We start from the raw sequence: 19,805 nt of genomic DNA, 5'->3' as shown, positions 1-19,805 counted from the left end.
CCTTTTACCAGAATAAACAACAAAGAAGATGTTTGTCTGAAATCCTTTGTAGCTTCTAAGTAGAACTTTAGAGCACGAACTACATCCAAATTGTGCAACAAACGTTCCTTCTTTGAAACTGGATTTGGACACAAAGAAGGCACGACTATCTCCTGGTTAATATTTTTGTTAGAAACAACTTTCGGAAGAAAACCAGGTTTAGTACGCAAAACCACCTTATCTGCATGGAACACCAGATATGGAGGAGAACACTGCAGAGCAGATAACTCTGAAACTCTTCTTGCAGAAGAAATTGCAACCAAAAACAAAACTTTCCAAGATAATAACTTGATATCAAAGGAATGTAGGGGTTCAAACGGAACCCCCTGAAGAACTGAAAGAACTAAATTGAGACTCCAAGGAGGAGTCAAAGGTTTGTAAACAGGCTTGATTCTAACCAGAGCCTGAACAAAAGCTTGAACATCTGGCACAGCCGCCAGCTTTTTGTGAAGTAAAACAGATAAAGCAGAAATCTGTCCCTTCAAAGAACTTGCAGATAATCCTTTCTCCAAACCCTCTTGAAGAAAGGATAGAATCTTAGGAATTTTTATCTTGTTCCATGGGAATCCTTTAGATTCACACCAACAGATATATTTTTTCCATATTTTATGGTAGATTTTTCTAGTTACAGGCTTTCTAGCCTGAACAAGAGTATCAATGACAGAATCTGAGAACCCTCGCTTTGATAAAATCAAGCGTTCAATCTCCAAGCAGTCAGTTGGAGTGAGGCCAGATTCGGATGTTCGAACGGACCTTGAACAAGAAGGTCCTGTCTCAAAGGTAGCTTCCATTGTGGAGCCGATGACATATTCACCAGGTCTGCATACCAAGTCCTGCGTGGCCACGCAGGAGCTATCAAGATCACCGAAGCCCTCTCCTGATTGATCCTGGCTACCAGCCTGGGAATGAGAGGAAACGGTGGGAATACATAAGCTAGGTTGAAGGTCCAAGGTGCTACTAGTGCATCTACTAGAGTCGCCTTGGGATCCCTGGATCTGGACCCGTAGCAAGGAACCTTGAAGTTCTGACGAGACGCCATCAGATCCATGTCTGGAATGCCCCACAATTGAATTATTTGGGCAAAGATTTCCGGATGGAGTTCCCACTCCCCCGGATGAAATGTCTGACGACTCAGAAAATCCGCTTCCCAATTTTCCACTCCTGGGATGTGGATTGCAGACAAGTGGCAGGAGTGATTCTTCGCCCATTGAATTATTTTGGTCACTTCTTCCATCGCCAGGGAACTCCTTGTTCCCCCCTGATGGTTGATATACGCAACAGTCGTCATGTTGTCTGATTGAAACCTTATGAATTTGGCCTTTGCTAGCTGAGGCCAAGCCTTGAGAGCATTGAATATCGCTCTCAGTTCCAGAATGTTTATCGGTAGAAGAGATTCTTCTCGAGACCAAAGACCCTGAGCTTTCAGGGGTTCCCAGACCGCGCCCCAGCCCACCAGACTGGCGTCGGTCGTGACAATGACCCACTCTGGTCTGCGGAAGCTCATCCCTTGTGACAGGTTGTCCAGGGTCACCCACCAACGGAGTGAATCTCTGGTCCTCTGATCTACTTGTATCGTCGGAGACAAGTCTGTATAATCCCCATTCCACTGTCTGAGCATGCACAGTTGTAATGGTCTTAGATGAATTCGCGCAAAAGGAACTATGTCCATTGCCGCAACCATCAAACCTATTACTTCCATGCACTGCGCTATGGAAGGAAGAAGAACAGAATGAAGTACTTGACAAGAGCTTAGAAGTTTTGATTTTCTGGCCTCTGTCAGAAAAATCTTCATTTCTAAGGAGTCTATTATTGTTCCCAAGAAGGGAACTCTTGTTGACGGAGATAGAGAACTTTTCTCTACGTTCACTTTCCACCCGTGAGATCTGAGAAAGGCTAGGACAATGTCCGTATGAGCCTTTGCTTGTGGCAGAGACGACGCTTGAATCAGAATGTCGTCCAAGTAAGGTACTACTGCAATGCCCCTTGGTCTTAGCACCGCTAGAAGGGACCCTAGTACCTTTGTGAAAATTCTTGGGGCAGTGGCTAATCCGAATGGAAGTGCCACGAACTGGTAATGTTTGTCCAGAAAGGCGAACCTTAGGAACCGATGATGTTCCTTGTGGATAGGAATATGTAGATACGCATCCTTTAAATCCACCGTGGTCATGAATTGACCTTCCTGGATGGTAGGAAGAATTGTCCGAATGGTTTCCATTTTGAACGATGGAACCCTGAGAAATTTGTTTAGGATCTTGAGATCTAAGATTGGTCTGAATGTTCCCTCTTTTTTGGGAACTATGAACAGTTTAGAGTAGAATCCCATCCCCTGTTCTCTTAATGGAACAGGATGAATCACTCCCATTTTTAACAGGTCTTCTACACAATGTAAGAATGCCTGTCTTTTTATGTGGTCTGAAGACAATTGAGACCTGTGGAACCTTCCCCTTGGGGGTAGCTCCTTGAATTCCAGAAGATAACCTTGGGAGACTATTTCTAGCGCCCAAGGATCCAGAACATCTCTTGCCCAAGCCTGAGCGAAGAGAGAAAGTCTGCCCCCCACCAGATCCGGTCCCGGATCGGGGGCCAACATCTCATGCTGTCTTGGTAGCAGTGGCAGGTTTCTTAGCCTGCTTACCTTTGTTCCAGCCTTGCATTGGCCTCCAGGCTGGCTTGGTTTGAGAAGTATTACCCTCTTGCTTAGAGGATGTAGAACTTGAGGCTGGTCCATTTCTGCGAAAGGGACGAAAATTAGGTTTATTTTTAGCCTTAAAAGACCTATCCTGAGGAAGGGCGTGGCCCTTTCCTCCAGTGATATCTGAAATAATCTATTTCAAGTCAGGGCCAAATAGCGTTTTCCCCTTGAAAGGTATGTTAAGCAATTTGTTCTTGGAGGACGCATCCGCTGACCAAGACTTTAGCCAAAGCGCTCTGCGCGCCACAATAGCAAACCCTGAATTTTTCGCCGCTAATCTAGCTAATTGCAAAGTGGCGTCTAAAGTAAAAGAGTTAGCCAATTTAAGAGCGTGAATTCTGTCCATAATCTCCTCATAAGAAGATTCTTTATCTAGCGACTTTTCTAGTTCATCGAACCAGAAACACGCTGCTGTAGTGACAGGAACAATGCATGAAATTGGCTGTAGAAGGTAACCTTGCTGAACAAACATCTTTTTAAGCAAACCTTCTAACTTTTTATCCATAGGATCTTTGAAAGCACAACTATCTTCTATAGGGATAGTAGTGCGTTTGTTTAGAGTAGAGACCGCCCCCTCGACCTTAGGGACTGTCTGCCATAAGTCCTTTCTGGGGTCGACCATAAGAAACAATTTCTTAAATATAGGGGGAGGGACAAAAGGTATGCCGGGCCTTTCCCATTCTTTGTTTACAATGTCCGCCACCCGCTTGGGTATAGGAAAAGCTTCAGGGGGCACCGGGACCTCTAGGAACTTGTCCATCTTACATAATTTCTCTGGAATGACCAAATTGTCACAATCATCCAGAGTAGATAACACCTCCTTAAGCAGAGCGCGGAGATGTTCCAATTTAAATTTGAATGTAATAACATCAGGTTCAGCTTGTTGAGAAATTTTTCCTGAATCTGAAATTTCTCCCTCAGACAAAACCTCCCTGGCCCCTTCAGACTGGTGTAAGGGCATGTCAGAACCATTATCATCAGCGTCCTCATGCTCTTCAGTATCTAAAACAGAGCAGTCGCGCTTTCGCTGATAAGTGGGCATTTTGGCTAAAATGTTTTTAATAGAATTATCCATTACAGCCGTTAATTGTTGCATAGTAAGCAGTATTGGCGCACTAGATGTACTAGGGGCCTCCTGTGTGGGCAAGACTGGTGTAGACACAGGAGGGGATGATGCAGTACCATGCTTACTCCCCTCACTTGAGGAATCATCTTGGGCATCATTTTCTCTAAATTGTTTGTCACATGCATCACATCTATTTAAATGAGAAGGAACCTTGGCTTCCTCACATACAGAACATAGTCTATCTGATAGTTCAGACATGTTAAACAGGCATAAACTTGATAACAAAGTACAAAAAACGTTTTAAAATAAAACCGTTACTGTCACTTTAAATTTTAAACTGAACACACTTTATTACTGAATATGCGAAAAAGTATGAAGGAATTGTTCAAAATTCACCAAAATTTCACCACAGTGTCTTAAAGCCTTAAAAGTATTGCACACCAAATTTGAAAGCTTTAACTCTTAAAAATTTTTATATTTAACCCCTATACAGTCCCTGGTATCTGCTTTGCTGAGACCCAACCAAGCCCAGAGGGGAATACGATACCAAATGACGCCTTCAATAAGCTTTTTCTGTGTATCTGAGCTCCTCACACATGCATCTGCATGCCTTGCTTCCCAAAAACAACTGCGCATTAGTGGCGCGAAAATGAGGCTCTGCCTATGATTAGAGAAGGCCCCCAGTGAAAAAGGTGTCCAATACAGTGCCTGCCGTTTTTTTAACATAATTCCCAAGATTAAAATAACTCCTCAAAGCTATAAACTATTAACAATGCTTATAAAATAATCGTTTTAGCCCAGAAAAATGTCTACCAGTCTTTAAGGCCCTTGTGAAGCCCTTTATTCTTATTAATAAAATGGCTTACCGGATCCCATAGGGAAAATGACAGCTTCCAGCATTACCAAGTCTTGTTAGAAATGTGTCATACAAAGTCTGCACACTGTTTCCCCCAACTGAAGTTACTTCATCTCAACAGTCCTGTGTGGAAACAGCCATCGATTTTAGTAACGGTTGCTAAAATCATCTTCCTCTTACAAACAGAAATCTTCATCTATTTTCTGTTTCAGAGTAAATAGTACATACCAGCACTATTTTAAAATAACAAACTCTTGATTGAAGAATAAAACTACATTTAAACACCAAAAAACTCTTAACCATCTCCGTGGAGATGTTGCCTGTGCAACGGCAAAGAGAATGACTGGGGAAGGCGGAGCCTAGGAGGGATCATGTGACCAGCTTTGCTGGGCTCTTTGCCATTTCCTGTTGGGGAAGAGAATATCCCACAAGTAAGGATGACGCCGTGGACCGGACACACCTATGTTGGAGAAAACCTGATGTCTTGGCATTCAAGCGAATAATCTGCATATTTGCATCACAAATAAACAAATTAGCTAACCTCAGGGCCTTAATTCTTTCCTGTATCTCATTGAGGGGAGTCTCATATCTGACAGAGTCACACCAATAGGTAGCGGGCTCCCGCCACCGCAGTAACTGCCGCGGCAGGCTGAAATAAGAACCCTGTGTGCTGAAACATCTCTAATTTCTTATCCATGGGCTCCTTAAACGACAAACTATCCTAGAGTGGGATAGTGGTACGCTTAGTGAGCGTGGAGATGGCTCCATCCACTTTAGGGACAGATACCCACAAATCTAGCTGAGAATCAGGAACCGGGAACAATTTCTTAAATGAAAAAGGGAAGAAAGATGATCCAAGTCTCTCTCATTCATTCTTAATAATATTTGCCATCTTTACGGGAACCGGGAAAGTCTGGGGCACTACCCTGTCCTCATAAACTTTATCAAGCTTAAGAATAGAAGGTTCCTTGGGTAACTTCTGTTCCGGAACCTCTAGAGTAGCCAACACCTCTTTTAATAAAAAGCATAAGTGCTCCATCCTAAACCTAAAGTCTGGTTCCTCCGCAGCCGGAGGATTAAAGGTTGCAGATTCTGACCCAGAGAAAGAGTCCTCCAAAGTATTGGAATCCTCTTCATCAGCGGATAATCTAGTCTCAGATACATCCAACAGAGTAGCCTGGGAAGGATAGCAATGTTTAACCTTTCGTTTGTGCTTAGCAGGGCGAGGAAAAGTACTGAAGGCCGCAGACACCACCGTTTGCAACTGATCAGCAAAATCTGATGGCCACAGGGCCAGTAGTGCTCTAGGGAGCTGCATGTGTAATCGGAGATGAGTGTAGGGAACACACCTCGCGGGACAGAGACCCCCTCAGAGGTGGACTGCTCAGTGGTACTAAACATCTTATTCTTTTTAGATATCACTATTTTATCAAGGCATGTGGAACATAGTTGAGCAGGCGGGTAAACCGTAGCCTCCTCCCAATAAACACAGGCATTAGATTTAGGAAAAGAGGGAGTACCCTCTAAAGCATCAGAGTCCTCCATAGCTTACGCCTTTAATATAGACTATAGAAAAAAAAATGGCACCTTTATACCCCAATGGCCGGGGCACTCACCACCTCCTATGACCCAGGCCCACAGAGAAACAGCTTTGTCTCCTGCAACCGACTGTCAGAAAAAAGGAAGAGAATGAGGCCACACCCAGTCACATGGAGTGCCATGCAGGACTGCCCCTGCAGCCTAGAGAAAACACGACAAACTGAACAGGCTGCGCAGATAATCATATCGAAAAAAGAACCTGACTGTTCACACATTGCCAGAGCCACCTCTCACACATGTCACAGCAACAAACACACAATAAAGCAATAATGTATAAATACCCCCCTGTTCAATATTCTCATTCCTGAGATATTAACCCTTTATTCTATACAGATAAAAGGAGCTACACCGTGACCCTGTCTTCTTGTGTTATCATACATGTAGAAAAAAATGAAACAATCTTACCAGAATCTATGCCATGGAACAGCAACACGGCCTCTCAAGTTTGACAGTGTTGTAGCATCGCTCCTGACATGGACTTGAATGGTAGAAAGCAAGCAGTGAAACTCATCAACACTGATTGCTTAAAGGACCACTCAATCAAAATTAAACTTTCATTATTCAGATAGAGCATGCAATTTTAAACAACTTTCCAATTCCCTTCTATTAACTAAATGTGCACAGTCTTTTTATTTTTAAACGTTTTGAGTCACCAGCTCCTACTGAGCATGTGCAAGAATAAGTGTGTATGCATTTGTGAATGGCTGATGGCTGTTACATGGTACGTGTATGCATTTGTGATTGGCTGATGGCTGTCACATGGTACAGGGGGAGTGGAAAGACACAACTTTTAAAATTGTCAGGAAAAAAAATCTACTACTCATTTAATGTTCAGACTAAGAGCTAATGCATTGTCTTGTTATCTTGCATTTGTTGATTATGCAAATCTACTGTGTTGACTGGTCCTTTAAGGAGATGCTAATACGAGTCTGGATGGTTTCACAGAAAGACTCTCCCTGCATCTCCAGACCCTAACATTCGTCAATGCTCTCACTGAGAGGCTGACAGGACTACTTAAAACTCCAGTCCCATTCAGAAGAGTACTACCCTCCATAAGAGACTACTCTGAATCTTCCGACACTTCTCTGCCATCCTCCTGTGACGAAAGGCAAAGAATGAATGGGGGATGATCGGAGTTGGGGAGGTATTTAAGCTTTTGGCTGGGGTGTCTTTGCCTCCTCCTGGTGGCCAGGTTCTGTATTTCCCACAAGTAATGAATGAAGCCGTGGACTCTCCTCATATTAAGATGGAAGATGCTCACACACAAAAGTTAATCTCATATAGCTGTCTAAAAGAATACTGGTTTCTAATGTTTTGGGCTGTTTTGATAACAAAATGTTTCTTTTTAAACATTAATTCTATATGCAGATCATTTGAAACTCCTGTTTCCGGCGAGCCTGAAGCTTGTGTGGAAACAGTTACATTTGACGCAATACGGGGGTTGTTAAATCGGCCCCTATGTCTGAGGCAGCGGATTGTTATGCCTTTTGTTTCCTACGGCCACCATGACATGGGAATAAAGTCCTTCCTTCAGCCTTAAAGTGATATGAAACCCAATTGTTTTATTTCAGGATTCATATAGGGCATGCAATTTTAAGCAAGTTTCTAATTTACTCCTATTATCAAATTTTCTTCGTTCTCTTCATATCTTTATTTGAAGAGCAGAAATGTAAGCTTAGGAGCCATCCCATTCTTGTAGCCATCAATCAGCAAGCGCTACCCAGGGTGCTGAATAAAAAATTGTGCCTGTGTCTAAGCTTGCATTCCTGCTTTTTCAAATAAAGAGATCAAGAGAACAAAGAAAAATTAATAATAGGAGTAAATTAGAAGCTTGCTTAAAATTGCATGCGCAATCTGAATCATGAAAGAAAAAATTTGGGTTTCATATCCCTTTAAAGATAGTTTTATTATGAAGAGTAAAGCTACTCTGAAATATACTTTCATTATTTATTTTACCCTCTTTTTCTGTAATTTAAGTCTGAAAAATGGATTTTCAAGATCCAAACACACAGTAGAAATATCGCTGGGGACTCACAGAGCACTGCTGGTTCCAAACGGAAAGCGGTGATCAAATCAGCAGCGCTAGTTCTACAACTGAGTTGTGTGACCAGCGCTGCGGATTGAATCAGCTTCTGTTTTCTGCTCAGGACCAGCAGTGCTCTGCTGGTCCCGAGAGGTATTTATACTGTGCGTTTAACCCCTTTGCAGAGGTTAAACACACAATAGTGTAGGGTCGATAGTCTTTAAATTACACGCTCAAACGGACTAGAACATGTCATTTTTTTTTTTTTACTATAAAGGCCCTTTAATATATATACAAGGGTGTACTTATATGTAATGCGGTTATAGCATTTTTTTTTTCCAAGAGGATATTTTGGTCTGAGTTTATTTAGTCCAAGGGTATGTATTTTTAATATATAAAAAAACACGGAGCAAACCTAGGCACGTGTAGTTAACTGCTGATTGCATCCCTTTGTGTAAATTAATATAACAGTGCCACAAAAGAATGTGTATGGGAATGTTGGGAGTATGGCCATATATTTAAGCAATACAAATATTTTATAAAAAGTTATTTCATTTTGGAATTGCCTCTATTAGAAAGGAGGTAGTGTGTACTTTAAACTATTTATGTAAGGTGTTGTAACCACTTCCTGTGCCGATTCCAGGCCATAATCAAGCAGCCTTTTTAAGCACAAGTGTGTCTATGCAGGAATAACCCAATACCGACAAACCATATACGCTGCATATACTAATGTTTACTGTTAGGAATGATTCTTCTTTTTATTTCAAGAGGGACAATAGATAAGTATACTCAATATTATTTCTCAAAATTAGTATATGCCAAACTGTATAAGGATACACCTTAGATCGGCGTAAGCATCCTGGGCACACTATAGACCTAAAGTATATTTAACCATAATTTATTCAAGCTGTTCAGTGATTATACACCTTCCATCTAATTGTACAACATCTATGATACACACAATTCCCACAATAGATTATATTTGCCAAAATTTATCTTTCAACCCCAGTACAGTATGATAATATTTGAATAGACAACCCAGCTATGGATTAATATCGACATCCTAGGCAGGGAAGGATTCAAATTTATAAACTCCATTCACTCTCCATCTGTGGCCCTTTACCCCTTAAGGTCAGATTCACTCCTCTGAGTTTTTAAGTTGTATGTGTGTGAGTAGAATGAATATTTTTAAATAATTCATTAAACGTTATATTTTAATCCTTCTTATCTCCGAAAATCACTTAATATCTATGCTCTTATAAGACAAATTTAAGAGGAAAGAGTGTACATTTTTTTCAGTCTAGTACTAATGTTTGTATTTTATTGGTAATCCAGTACACAGCACCCCAGCTAACTAAGATATTTTACCTGCCAATGATATTATTCATAAGCAGTATCCAGCTATTAATGATTAGCGTTCCCTGCATATAATTTCAAGTAGTGCCATTAGTACCCCCCTTTTTCTTTCAGCCCTTTAATATATGTGCATGCTCACACACACACACACAATTTAATCTCATATATCTGTCTAAAAGAATACTGGTTTCTAATGTTTTGATAACAAAAATGTTCTATATGCAGATCATTTGCAAAGTAATGACATAAACTAAAAATATATAATCACGATTAATGTCCTTTGAAGATAAAGTTATAAACTTGTGTTTATAAAAAAAAAGTTTTAGTTTTTAGTTTACTACAAATAAACATAAATCCCATTACAAATTGGTTCGCTCCTACTACAGATTATAAAACTACAGTAATAGTTCAGCAGGAAATACAGAATACTCAAGCCCAGAATAACGAGAAAAAAAGCATGAAAACTGGACACATAACGAGCATAGAATAGACATGGTGAGCCTATTCCCAAAGTGGAATTGAGGTTTAGCAGGAGAACAGATAAGCATTTAAACACAATTAGCTGAATCTGTTATCTTTCCCAGCAATCAAAGGTTGAATGATTTGTAACCTGGTGTAATGGCTTCAGAGGAGACAGACTAATTGTGATCTTGGTCTGATTGTATTTCCCATTAGCTTCACTGATTACTAGTACTCTTGCATTCACTCTGTATTTTCCTTTCATTAATGCATTTATAATCATATCCCATTTATGGAAAAAAAACATAATTTATGTAAGAACTTACCTGATAAATTCATTTCTTTCATATTAGCAAGAGTCCATGAGCTAGTGACGTATGGGATATACATTCCTACCAGGAGGGGCAAAGTTTCCCAAACCTCAAAATGCCTATAAATACACCCCTCACCAGACCCACAATTCAGTTTTACGAATAGCCAAGAAGTGGGGTGATAAGAAAGGAGCGAAAGCATCAAAATAAGGAATTGGAATAATTGTGCTTTATACAAAAAAATCATAACCACCACAAAAAGGGTGGGCCTCATGGACTCTTGCTAATATGAAAGAAATTAATTTATCAGGTAAGTTCTTACATAAATTATGTTTTCTTTCATGTAATTAGCAAGAGTCCATGAGCTAGTGATGTATGGGATAATAAATACCCAATATGTGGAACTTCCACGCAAGAGTCACTAGAGAGGGAGGGATAAAATAAAGACAGCCAATTCCGCTGAAAAATAATCCACAACCCAAAACAAAAGTTTTAATCTTAATAATGAAAAAAACTGAAATTATAAGCAGAAGAATCAAACTGAAACAGCTGCCTGAAGTACTTTTCTACCAAAAACTGCTTCAAAAGAAGAGAAAACATCAAAATGGTAGAATTTAGTAAAAGTATGCAAAGAAGACCAAGTTGCTGCTTTGCAAATCTGATCAACAGAAGCTTCATTCCTAAATGCCCAGGAAGTAGAAACTGACCTAGTAGAATGAGCCGTAATCCTTTGAGGCGGAGATTTACCCGACTCTAAATAAGCATGATGAATCAAAGACTTTAACCAAGACGCCAAAGAAATGGCGGAGGCCTTCTGACCTTTCTGGAACCAGAAAAGATAACAAATAGACTAGAAGTCTTTCTAAAATCTTTAGTAGCTTCAACATAATATTTTAAAGCTCTTACTACATCCAAAGAATGTAAAGATCTCTCCAGAGAATTCTTAGGATTAGGAAACAATGAAGGAACAACAATTTCTCTACTAATGTTGTTAGAATTCACAACCTTAGGTAAAAATTTAAATGAAGTCCGCAACACCGCCTTATCCTGATGAAAAATCAGAAAAGGAGATTCACAAGACAGAGCAGATAACTCAGAAACTCTTCTAGCAGAAGAGATGGCCAAAAGGAACAGAACTTTCCAAGAAAGTAATTTAATATCCAGAGAATGCATAGGTTCAAACAGAGGAGCTTGTAAAGCCCTCAGAACCAAATTAAGACTCCAGGGAGGAGAGATTGACTTAATGACAGGTTTGATACGAACCAAAGCCTGTACAAAACAATGAATATCAGGAAGATTAGCAATCTTTCTGTGAAAAAGAACAGAAAGAGCAGAGATTTGTCCTTTCAAGGAACTTGCAGACAAACCTTTATCCAAACCATCCTGAAGAAACTGTAAAATTCTAGGAATTCTAAAAGAATACCAGGAGAATTTATGAGAAGAACACCAAGAAATGTAAGTCTTCCAGACTCGATAATAAATCTTCCTAGACACAGATTTACGAGCCTGTAACATAGTATTAATTACTGAGTCAGAGAAACCTCTATGACTAAGAATCAAGCGTTCAATTTCCATACCTTCAAATTTAATGATTTGAGATCCTGATGGAAAAAAGGGCCTTGAGATAGAAGGTCTGGTCTTAACGGAAGAGTCCAAGGTTGGCAACTGGCCATCCGAATGAGATCTACATACCAAAACCTGTGAGGCCATGCTGGAGCTACCAGCAGAACAAACGAACGTTCCATTAGAATTTTGGAAATCACTTTTGGAAGAAGAACTAGAGGCGGAAAGATATAGGCAGGATGATAATTCTAAGGAAGCACCAACGCATCCACTGCCTCCGCCTGAGGATACCTGGATCTGGACAGATACCTGGGAAGTTTCTTGTTTAGATGAGAAGCCATCAGATCTATTTCTGGAAGTCCCCAGATTTGAACAATCTGAAGAAATACCTCTGGGTGAAGGGACCATTCGCCTGGATGTAACGTCTGGCGACTGAGATAATCCGCTTCCTAATTGTCTACACCTGGGATGTGAACCGCAGAGATTAGACAGGAGCTGGATTCCGTCCAAAAAAGTATCCAAGATACTTCTTTCATAGCCTGAGGACTGTGAGTCCCCCCTTGATGATTGACATATGCCACGGTTGTGACATTGTCTGTCTGAAAACAAATTAACTATTCTCACTTCAGAAGAAGCCAGAACTGAAGAGCTCTGAAAATTGCACGGAGTTCCAAAATGTTAATTGGTAATCTCGCCTCCTGAGATTCCCAAACCCCCTGCGCTGTCAGAGATCCCCATACAGCTCCCCAACCTGACAGACTCGCATCTGTTGAGATCACAGTCCAGGTTGGACGAACAAAAGAAGCCCCTTGGACTAAACGATGGTGATCTATCCACCACGTCAGAGAGTGTTGTACATTTGGATTTAAGGATATTAATTGTGATATCTTTGTATAATCCCTGCACCACTGGTTCAGCATACAAAGCTGAAGAGGTCGCATGTGAAAACGAGCAAAGGGGATCGCGTCCGATGCAGCAGTCATGAGACCTAGAATTTCCATGCACAAAGCTACCGAAGGGAATGATTGAGACTGAAGGTTTCGACAGGCTGAAACCAATTTCAGACGTCTCTTTTCTGTTAGGGACAAAGTCATGGACAGTGAATCTATTTGAAAACTCAAAAAGGTTACCTTTGTCTGAGGAATCAACAAACTCTTTGGTAAATTGATCCTCCAACCATGTCTTTGAAGAAACGACACAAGTTGATTCGTATGAGATTCTGCAGGATGTGAAGACTGAGCAAGTACCAAGATATCGTCCAAATAAGGAAATACCGCAATACCCTGTTCTCTGATTACAGATAGAAGGGCACCGAGAACCTTTGAAAAGATCCTTGGAGCTGTTGCTAGGCCAAACGGAAGAGCCACAAACTGGTAATGCTTGTCTAGAAAAGAGAATCTCAGAAACTGAAAGTGATCTGGATGAATTGGTATATGAAGATATGCATCCTGTAAATCTATTGTGAACATATAATGCCCTTGCTGAACAAAAGGCAGAATAGTCCTTATAGTTACCATTTTGAATGTTGGTATCCTTACAACGATTCAATATTTTTAGATCCAGAACTGGTCTGAAGGAATTCTCCTTCTTTGGTACAATGAAAAGATTTGAGTAAAACCCCAGACCCCGTTCCAGAACTGGAACTGGCACAATTACCCCAGCCAACTCTAGGTCTGAAACACATTTTAGAAATGCCTGCGCCTTCACTGGGTTCATTGGAATGCGAGAGAGAAAAAATCTTCTCGCAGGCGGCCTTACCTTGAAACCTATTCTGTACCCTTGTGAAACAATGTTCTGAACCCAAAGACTGTGAATCGAATTGATCCAAATATCTTTGAAAAATCGTAACCTGCCCCCTACCAGCTGTGCTGGAATGAGGGCCGCACCTTCATGTGGACTTGGGAGCTGGCTTTGACTTTCTAAAAGGCTTGGATTTATTCCAGACTGGAGAAGGTTTCCAAACGGAAACCGTTCCTTTAGGGGAAGGGTCAGGCTTCTGTTCCTTATTCTGACGAAAGGAACGAAAATGGATTAGCAGCCCTGTATTTACCTTTAGATTTTTTGTCCTGAGGCAAAAAAGTTCCTTTCCCCCCAGTAACAGTTGAAATAATAGAATCCAACTGAGAACCAAATAATTTATTACCTTGGAAAGAAAGAGATAGCAAAGTTGACTTAGAAGTCATATCTGCATTCCAAGTTTTAAGCCATAAAGCTCTTCTGGCTAAAATAGCTAAAGACATATACCTGACATCAATTCTAATGATATCAAAGATGGCATCACAAATAAAGTTATTAGCATGTTGAAGAAGTTTAACCCCTTAACGACCGAGGACGTGCAGGGTACGTCCTCTAAAAAAATACCCTTAACGACCAAGGACGTACCCTGCACGTCCTCGGTGTGGAAAGCAGCTGGAAGCGATCCTGCTCGCTTCCAGCTGCTTTTCGGTTATTGCAGTGATGCCTCGATATCGAGGCATCCTGCAATAACCCTTAGTAGCCATCCGATGCAGAGAGGGCCACTCTGTGGCCCTCTCTGCACCGGATATCTATGGCTTCCATCGTTGGTGGGTGGGAGCGTGTGTGGGAGGCGGGTGGCGGCCATCGATGGCCCAGATGATGTGGAGGGGGGCGGGATCGTGGGCGGGGATGCCCGGACACGCGCACAGACGCGCGAACGTGCACGGGGAGGCGGGGGCGGGCGCGTGCACGGGGAGGGAGCGGGAGGGAACCGCTACACTACAGAAAACAATGTAAGTAAAAATTAAAAAAAAAAGGTCATCAGTGAATGTTGGGTGCTCTGTGGAGGGAGGGAAGCTACACTACAGAAAAAAACGGGTGGAAAAAAAAAATAAAACCATTTTTTTTCTCCAAACTGGGTACTGGCAGACAGCTGCCAGTACCCAAGATGGCCCCCAGTAAGGCAGAGGGGGAGGGTTAGAGAGCTGTTGGGGGGGGATCAGGGAGGTTGGGGGCTATGGGGAGATTCTACAAAGCAGCATATGTAAATATTCCCCCCCCAAAAAAAAGAAAAGAAAAAAAAAATACCTTTTATTTTAGTACTGGCAGACTTTCTGCCAGTACTTAAGATGGCGGGGACAATTGTGGGGTGGGGGAGGGAAGGAAGCTGTTTGGGAGGGATCAGGAGGTGTGATGTGTCAGGTGGGAGGCTGATCTCTACTCTAAAGCTAAAATTAACCCTGCAAGCTCCCTGCAAACTACCTAATTAACCCCTTCACTGCTAGCCATAATACATGTGTGATGCGCAGCAGCATTTAGCGGCCTTCTAATTACCAAAAAGCAACGCCAAAGTCATATATGTCTGCTATTTCTGAACAAAGGGGATCCCAGAGAAGCATTTACAACCATTTGTGCCATAATTGCACAAGCTGTTTGTAAATAATTTCAGTGAGAAACCTAAAATTGTGAAAAAATTAAAGTTTTTTTTATTTGATCGCATTTGCCGGTGAAATGGTGGCATGAAATATACCAAAATGGGCCTAGATCAATACTTGGGGTTCTCTACTACACTACACTAAAGCTAAAATTAACCCTAAAAGCTCCCTACATGCTCCCTAATTAACCCCTTCACTGCTGGGCATAATACACGTGTGATGCACAGTGGCATTTAGCAGTCTTCTAATTACCAAAAAGCAAAGCCAAAGCCATATATCTCTGCTATTTATGAACAAAGGGGATCCAAGAGAATCATTTACAACCATTTATTTCATAATTGCTTAAGTTGTTTGTAAATAATTTCAGTGAGAAACCTTAAGTTTGTGAAAAAATTTGTGAGAAAGTGAACAATTTTTTTTATTTGATCGCATTTGGCGGTGAAATGGTGGCATGAAATATACTAAAATGGGCCTAGATCAATACTTTGGGATGTCTTCTAAAAAAAATATACACATGTCAATGGATATTCAGGGATTCCTGAAAGATATCAGTGTCCCAACGTAACTAGCGCTAATTTTGAAAAAAAAGTGGTTTGGAAATAGCAAAGTGCTACTTGTATTTATGGCCCTATAACTTGCAAAAAAAGCAAAGAACATGTAAACATTGGGTATTTCTAAACTCAGGACAAAATTTGGAAACTATTTAGCATGGGTGTTTTTTGGTGGTTGTAGATGTGTAACAGATTTTGGGGGTCAAAGTTAGAAAAGGTGTGTTTATTTCCATTTTTTCCTCATATTTTATATTTTTTTTTTATAGTAAATGATAAGATATGATGAAAATAATGGTATCTTTAGAAAGTCTATTTAATGGCGAGAAAAACGGAATATAATATGTGTGGGTAGAGTAAATGAGTAAGAGGAAAATTACAGCTAAACACAAACACAGCAAAAATGTAAAAATAGCCTTGGTCCCAAACGGACAAAAAATGGAAAAGTGCTGTGGTCATTAAGGGGTTAACAATGCTATGAGTATTATGGTCTGACACTTGTTGCGCTAAAGCCTCCAACCAAAAAGTGGAAGCAGCAGCAACATCAGCCAAAGAAATAGCAGGTCTAAGAAGATTACCTGAACATAAATAAGCTCTCCTTAGAAAGGATTCAAGCTTCCTATCTAAAGGATCCTTAAAGGAAGTACTATCCGCCTTAGGAATAGTAGTATGTTTAGCAAGAGTAGAGATAGCCCCATCAACTTTAGGGATTTTGTCCCAAAACTCTAATCTGTCAGATGGCACAGGGTACAATTTCTTAAACCTTTGAGAAGGAGTAAATGAAGTACCCAGATTATTCCATTCCCTAGAAATTACTTCAGAAATATCATCAGGGACAGGAAAAACTTCTGGAATAACTATATGAGGTTTGAAAACTGAATTTAAACGCTTAGTAGATTTAGTATCAAGAGGACTAGACTCCTCCATATCTAATGCGATTAACACTTCTTTAAGTAAAGAACGAATAAATTCCATTTTAAATAAATATGAAGATTTATCAGTATCAAAATCTGGGGAAGAATCCTCTGAACCAGAAAAATCCTCATCAGAAACAGACAAGTCAGAATGATGACGGTCACTTAAAAATTCATCTGAAATATGAGAAGTTTTAAAAAACCTTTTACGTTTACTGAAAGGAGGAAAAACAGACAGAGCCTTCCTAATAGATTTAGAAACAAATTATTTTACATTAACAGGAACATCCTGAGCATTAGATGTTGAGGGAACAACAACAGGTAATGGATTATTACTAATGGAAATACTATCTGCATTAGCAAGTTTATCATGACATTCATCACAAACTACAGCCGGAGGAACAGTTACCACAAGTTTCCAACAAATGCACTTAACTTTGGTAAAACCAGCATCAGGCAGCGTCTTTCCAGAAGTAGATTCTGATCCAGGGTCAAGTTGAGACATCTTGCAATATGTAATAGAAAAAACAACATATAAAGCAAAATTATCAAATTCCTTAAATGACAGTTTCAGGAATGGGATAAAATGCCAATGAACAAGCCTCTAGCAACCAGAAGCAATGAAAAATGAGACTGAAATAATGTGAAAAAAAGGTGGAGACAAGAATGACGCCCACATTTTTTGGCACCAAAAATGACGCCCACATTATTGGCGCTAAGTACAACGCCTATATTTTTTGGCGCTAAGTATGACGCCACATCCGGTGACGCCGAAAAGAATAACGCCCACATTTTTGGCGCAAAAAAACGTTAAAATATATTTAGAACTTTATAAATAAAGTACCCAACCATAGCTTAAGAGTGTCATAATAAAATAAGAATTACTTACCCCAAGACACTCATCTACATATAGTAGATAGCCAAACCAGTACTGAAACGAGAATCAGTAGAGGTAATGGTATATAAGAGTATATCGTCGATCTGAAAAGGGAGGTAGGAGAAGAAATCTCTACGACCGATAACAGAGAACCTATGAAATAGATCCTGTAGAAGGAGACCATGGTATTCAAATAGGCAATACTCTCTTCACATCCCTCTGACATTCACTGCACTCTGAGAGGAAAACCGGGCTCCAGCCTGCTGCGAAGCACATATCAACGAAGAATCTAGCACAAACTTACTTCACCACCTCCACGGGAGGCAAAGTTTGTAAAACTGAATTGTAGGTGTGGTGAGGGGTGTATTTATAGGCATTTTGAGGTTTGGGAAACTTTGCCCCTCCTGGTAGGAATGTATATCCCATACGTCACTAGCTCATGGACTCTTGCTAATTACATGAAAGAAATATTCTATTTTATAACAAATACCCCCAGCTGTTTTTCCCTGAATGGGCATTATTTACTTTATTGTATAGCATATATGTCTGATTGGCATAATAATACTAAATGTGTATTTTTATTTTCCAAATGTCCATTATTAAAGGGGTATGATATTCAAATCTAAACTTTCATGGTTCAGAGAGAACATGCAATTTTAGAGACTTTTTATTTTACTTGTCATCATATTTGCTTAATTGTGTTTGTACCTTTTGTTATAAAGCATAAGCTCAGGATATGCAATGCACTACTGGGAGCTAGCTGGTGACTACACAGATTTGCCTCTTGTCACTGGCTCACTAGTTGTGTTTAGCTAGCTCCCAGTAGTACATTGCTGCTATGGAACTGGCTATAACTATGGATTAATTCATCTAACACAAGACATAAATACATTTCGGTTTATATGGGTTTTATCAGAGGAGATGCATCTATACCTCTCTAAGGTAGAGCACGCACAATGTCAATTTACCACCATAACCCCTCATTTACATACAAAGCAAGAAAACAGGAGCTTACAATCTATGCCAAGTCTAGTCTATCATGTAGGTTTTCTTCTGAAACATAAACATAGACCAGTTTATTAATCCTAGCTATAAAATATAGAAATCGTATATTGATCAAAGTGATGTAATCTACAGGGAGTGCAGAATTATTAGGCAAATGAGTATTTTGACAACATCATCCTCTTTATGCTTGTTGTCTTACTCCAAGCTGTATAGGCTCGAAAGCCTACTACCAATTAAGCATATTAGGTGATGTGCATCTCTGTAATGAGAAGGGGTGTGGTCTAATGACATCAACACCCTATATCAGGTGTGCATAATTATTAGGCAACTTCCTTTCCTTTGGCAAAATGGGTCAAAAGAAGGACTTGACAGGCTCAGAAAAGTCAAAAATAGTGAGATATCTTGAAGAGGGATGCAGCACTCTTAAAATTGCAAAGCTTCTGAAGCGTGATCATCGAACAATAAGCGTTTCATTCAAAATAGTCAACAGGGTCGCAAGAAGCGTGTGGAAAAACCAAGGCGCAAAATAACTGCCCATGAACTGAGAAAAGTCAAGCGTGCAGCTGCCAAGATGCCACTTGCCACCTGTTTGGCCATATTTCAGAGCTGCAACATCACTGGAGTGCCCAAAAGCACAAGGTGTGCAATACTCAGAGACATGGCCAAGGTAAGAAAGGCTGAAAGACGACCACCACTGAACAAGACACACAAGCTGAAACGTCAAGACTGGGCCAAGAAATATCTCAAGACTGATTTTTCTAAGGTTTTATGGACTGATGAAATGAGAGTGAGTCTTGATGGGCCAGATGGATGGGCCCGTGGCTGGATTGGTAAAGGGCAGAGAGCTCCAGTCCGACTCAGACGCCAGCAAGGTGGAGGTGGAGTACTGGTTTGGGCTGGTATCTTCAAAGATGAGCTTGTGGGGCCTTTTCGGGTTGAGGATGGAGTCAAGCTCAACTCCCAGTCCTACTGCCAGTTTCTGGAAGACACCTTCTTCAAGCAGTGGTACAGGAAGAAGTCTGCATCCTTCAAGAAAAACATGATTTTCATGCAGGACAATGCTCCATCACACGCGTCCAAGTACTCCACAGCGTGGCTGGCAAGA

The 19,805-nt window shown here is 40.6% G+C and overlaps 1 protein-coding gene across 1 annotated transcript in view; it reads right to left on the bottom strand.

Annotated features, from left to right (window-relative positions):
• WDR70 (WD repeat domain 70) overlaps positions 1 to 19,805 on the bottom strand; it is an 811,922-nt gene that overhangs the window by 661,450 nt on the left and 130,667 nt on the right. Inside the window, 1 exon segment of the mRNA XM_053701217.1 lies at positions 18,872 to 18,902. Coding sequence (XP_053557192.1) covers positions 18,872 to 18,902 — 31 coding nt within the window.

This window comes from Bombina bombina, chromosome 2 (assembly GCF_027579735.1).
Source record: "Bombina bombina isolate aBomBom1 chromosome 2, aBomBom1.pri, whole genome shotgun sequence".
NCBI classification, from domain to species: domain Eukaryota; kingdom Metazoa; phylum Chordata; class Amphibia; order Anura; family Bombinatoridae; genus Bombina; species Bombina bombina.
The sequence above is the reverse complement of the archived record's forward strand: the minus strand, read 5'-3'. Positions and strand labels throughout refer to the sequence as shown.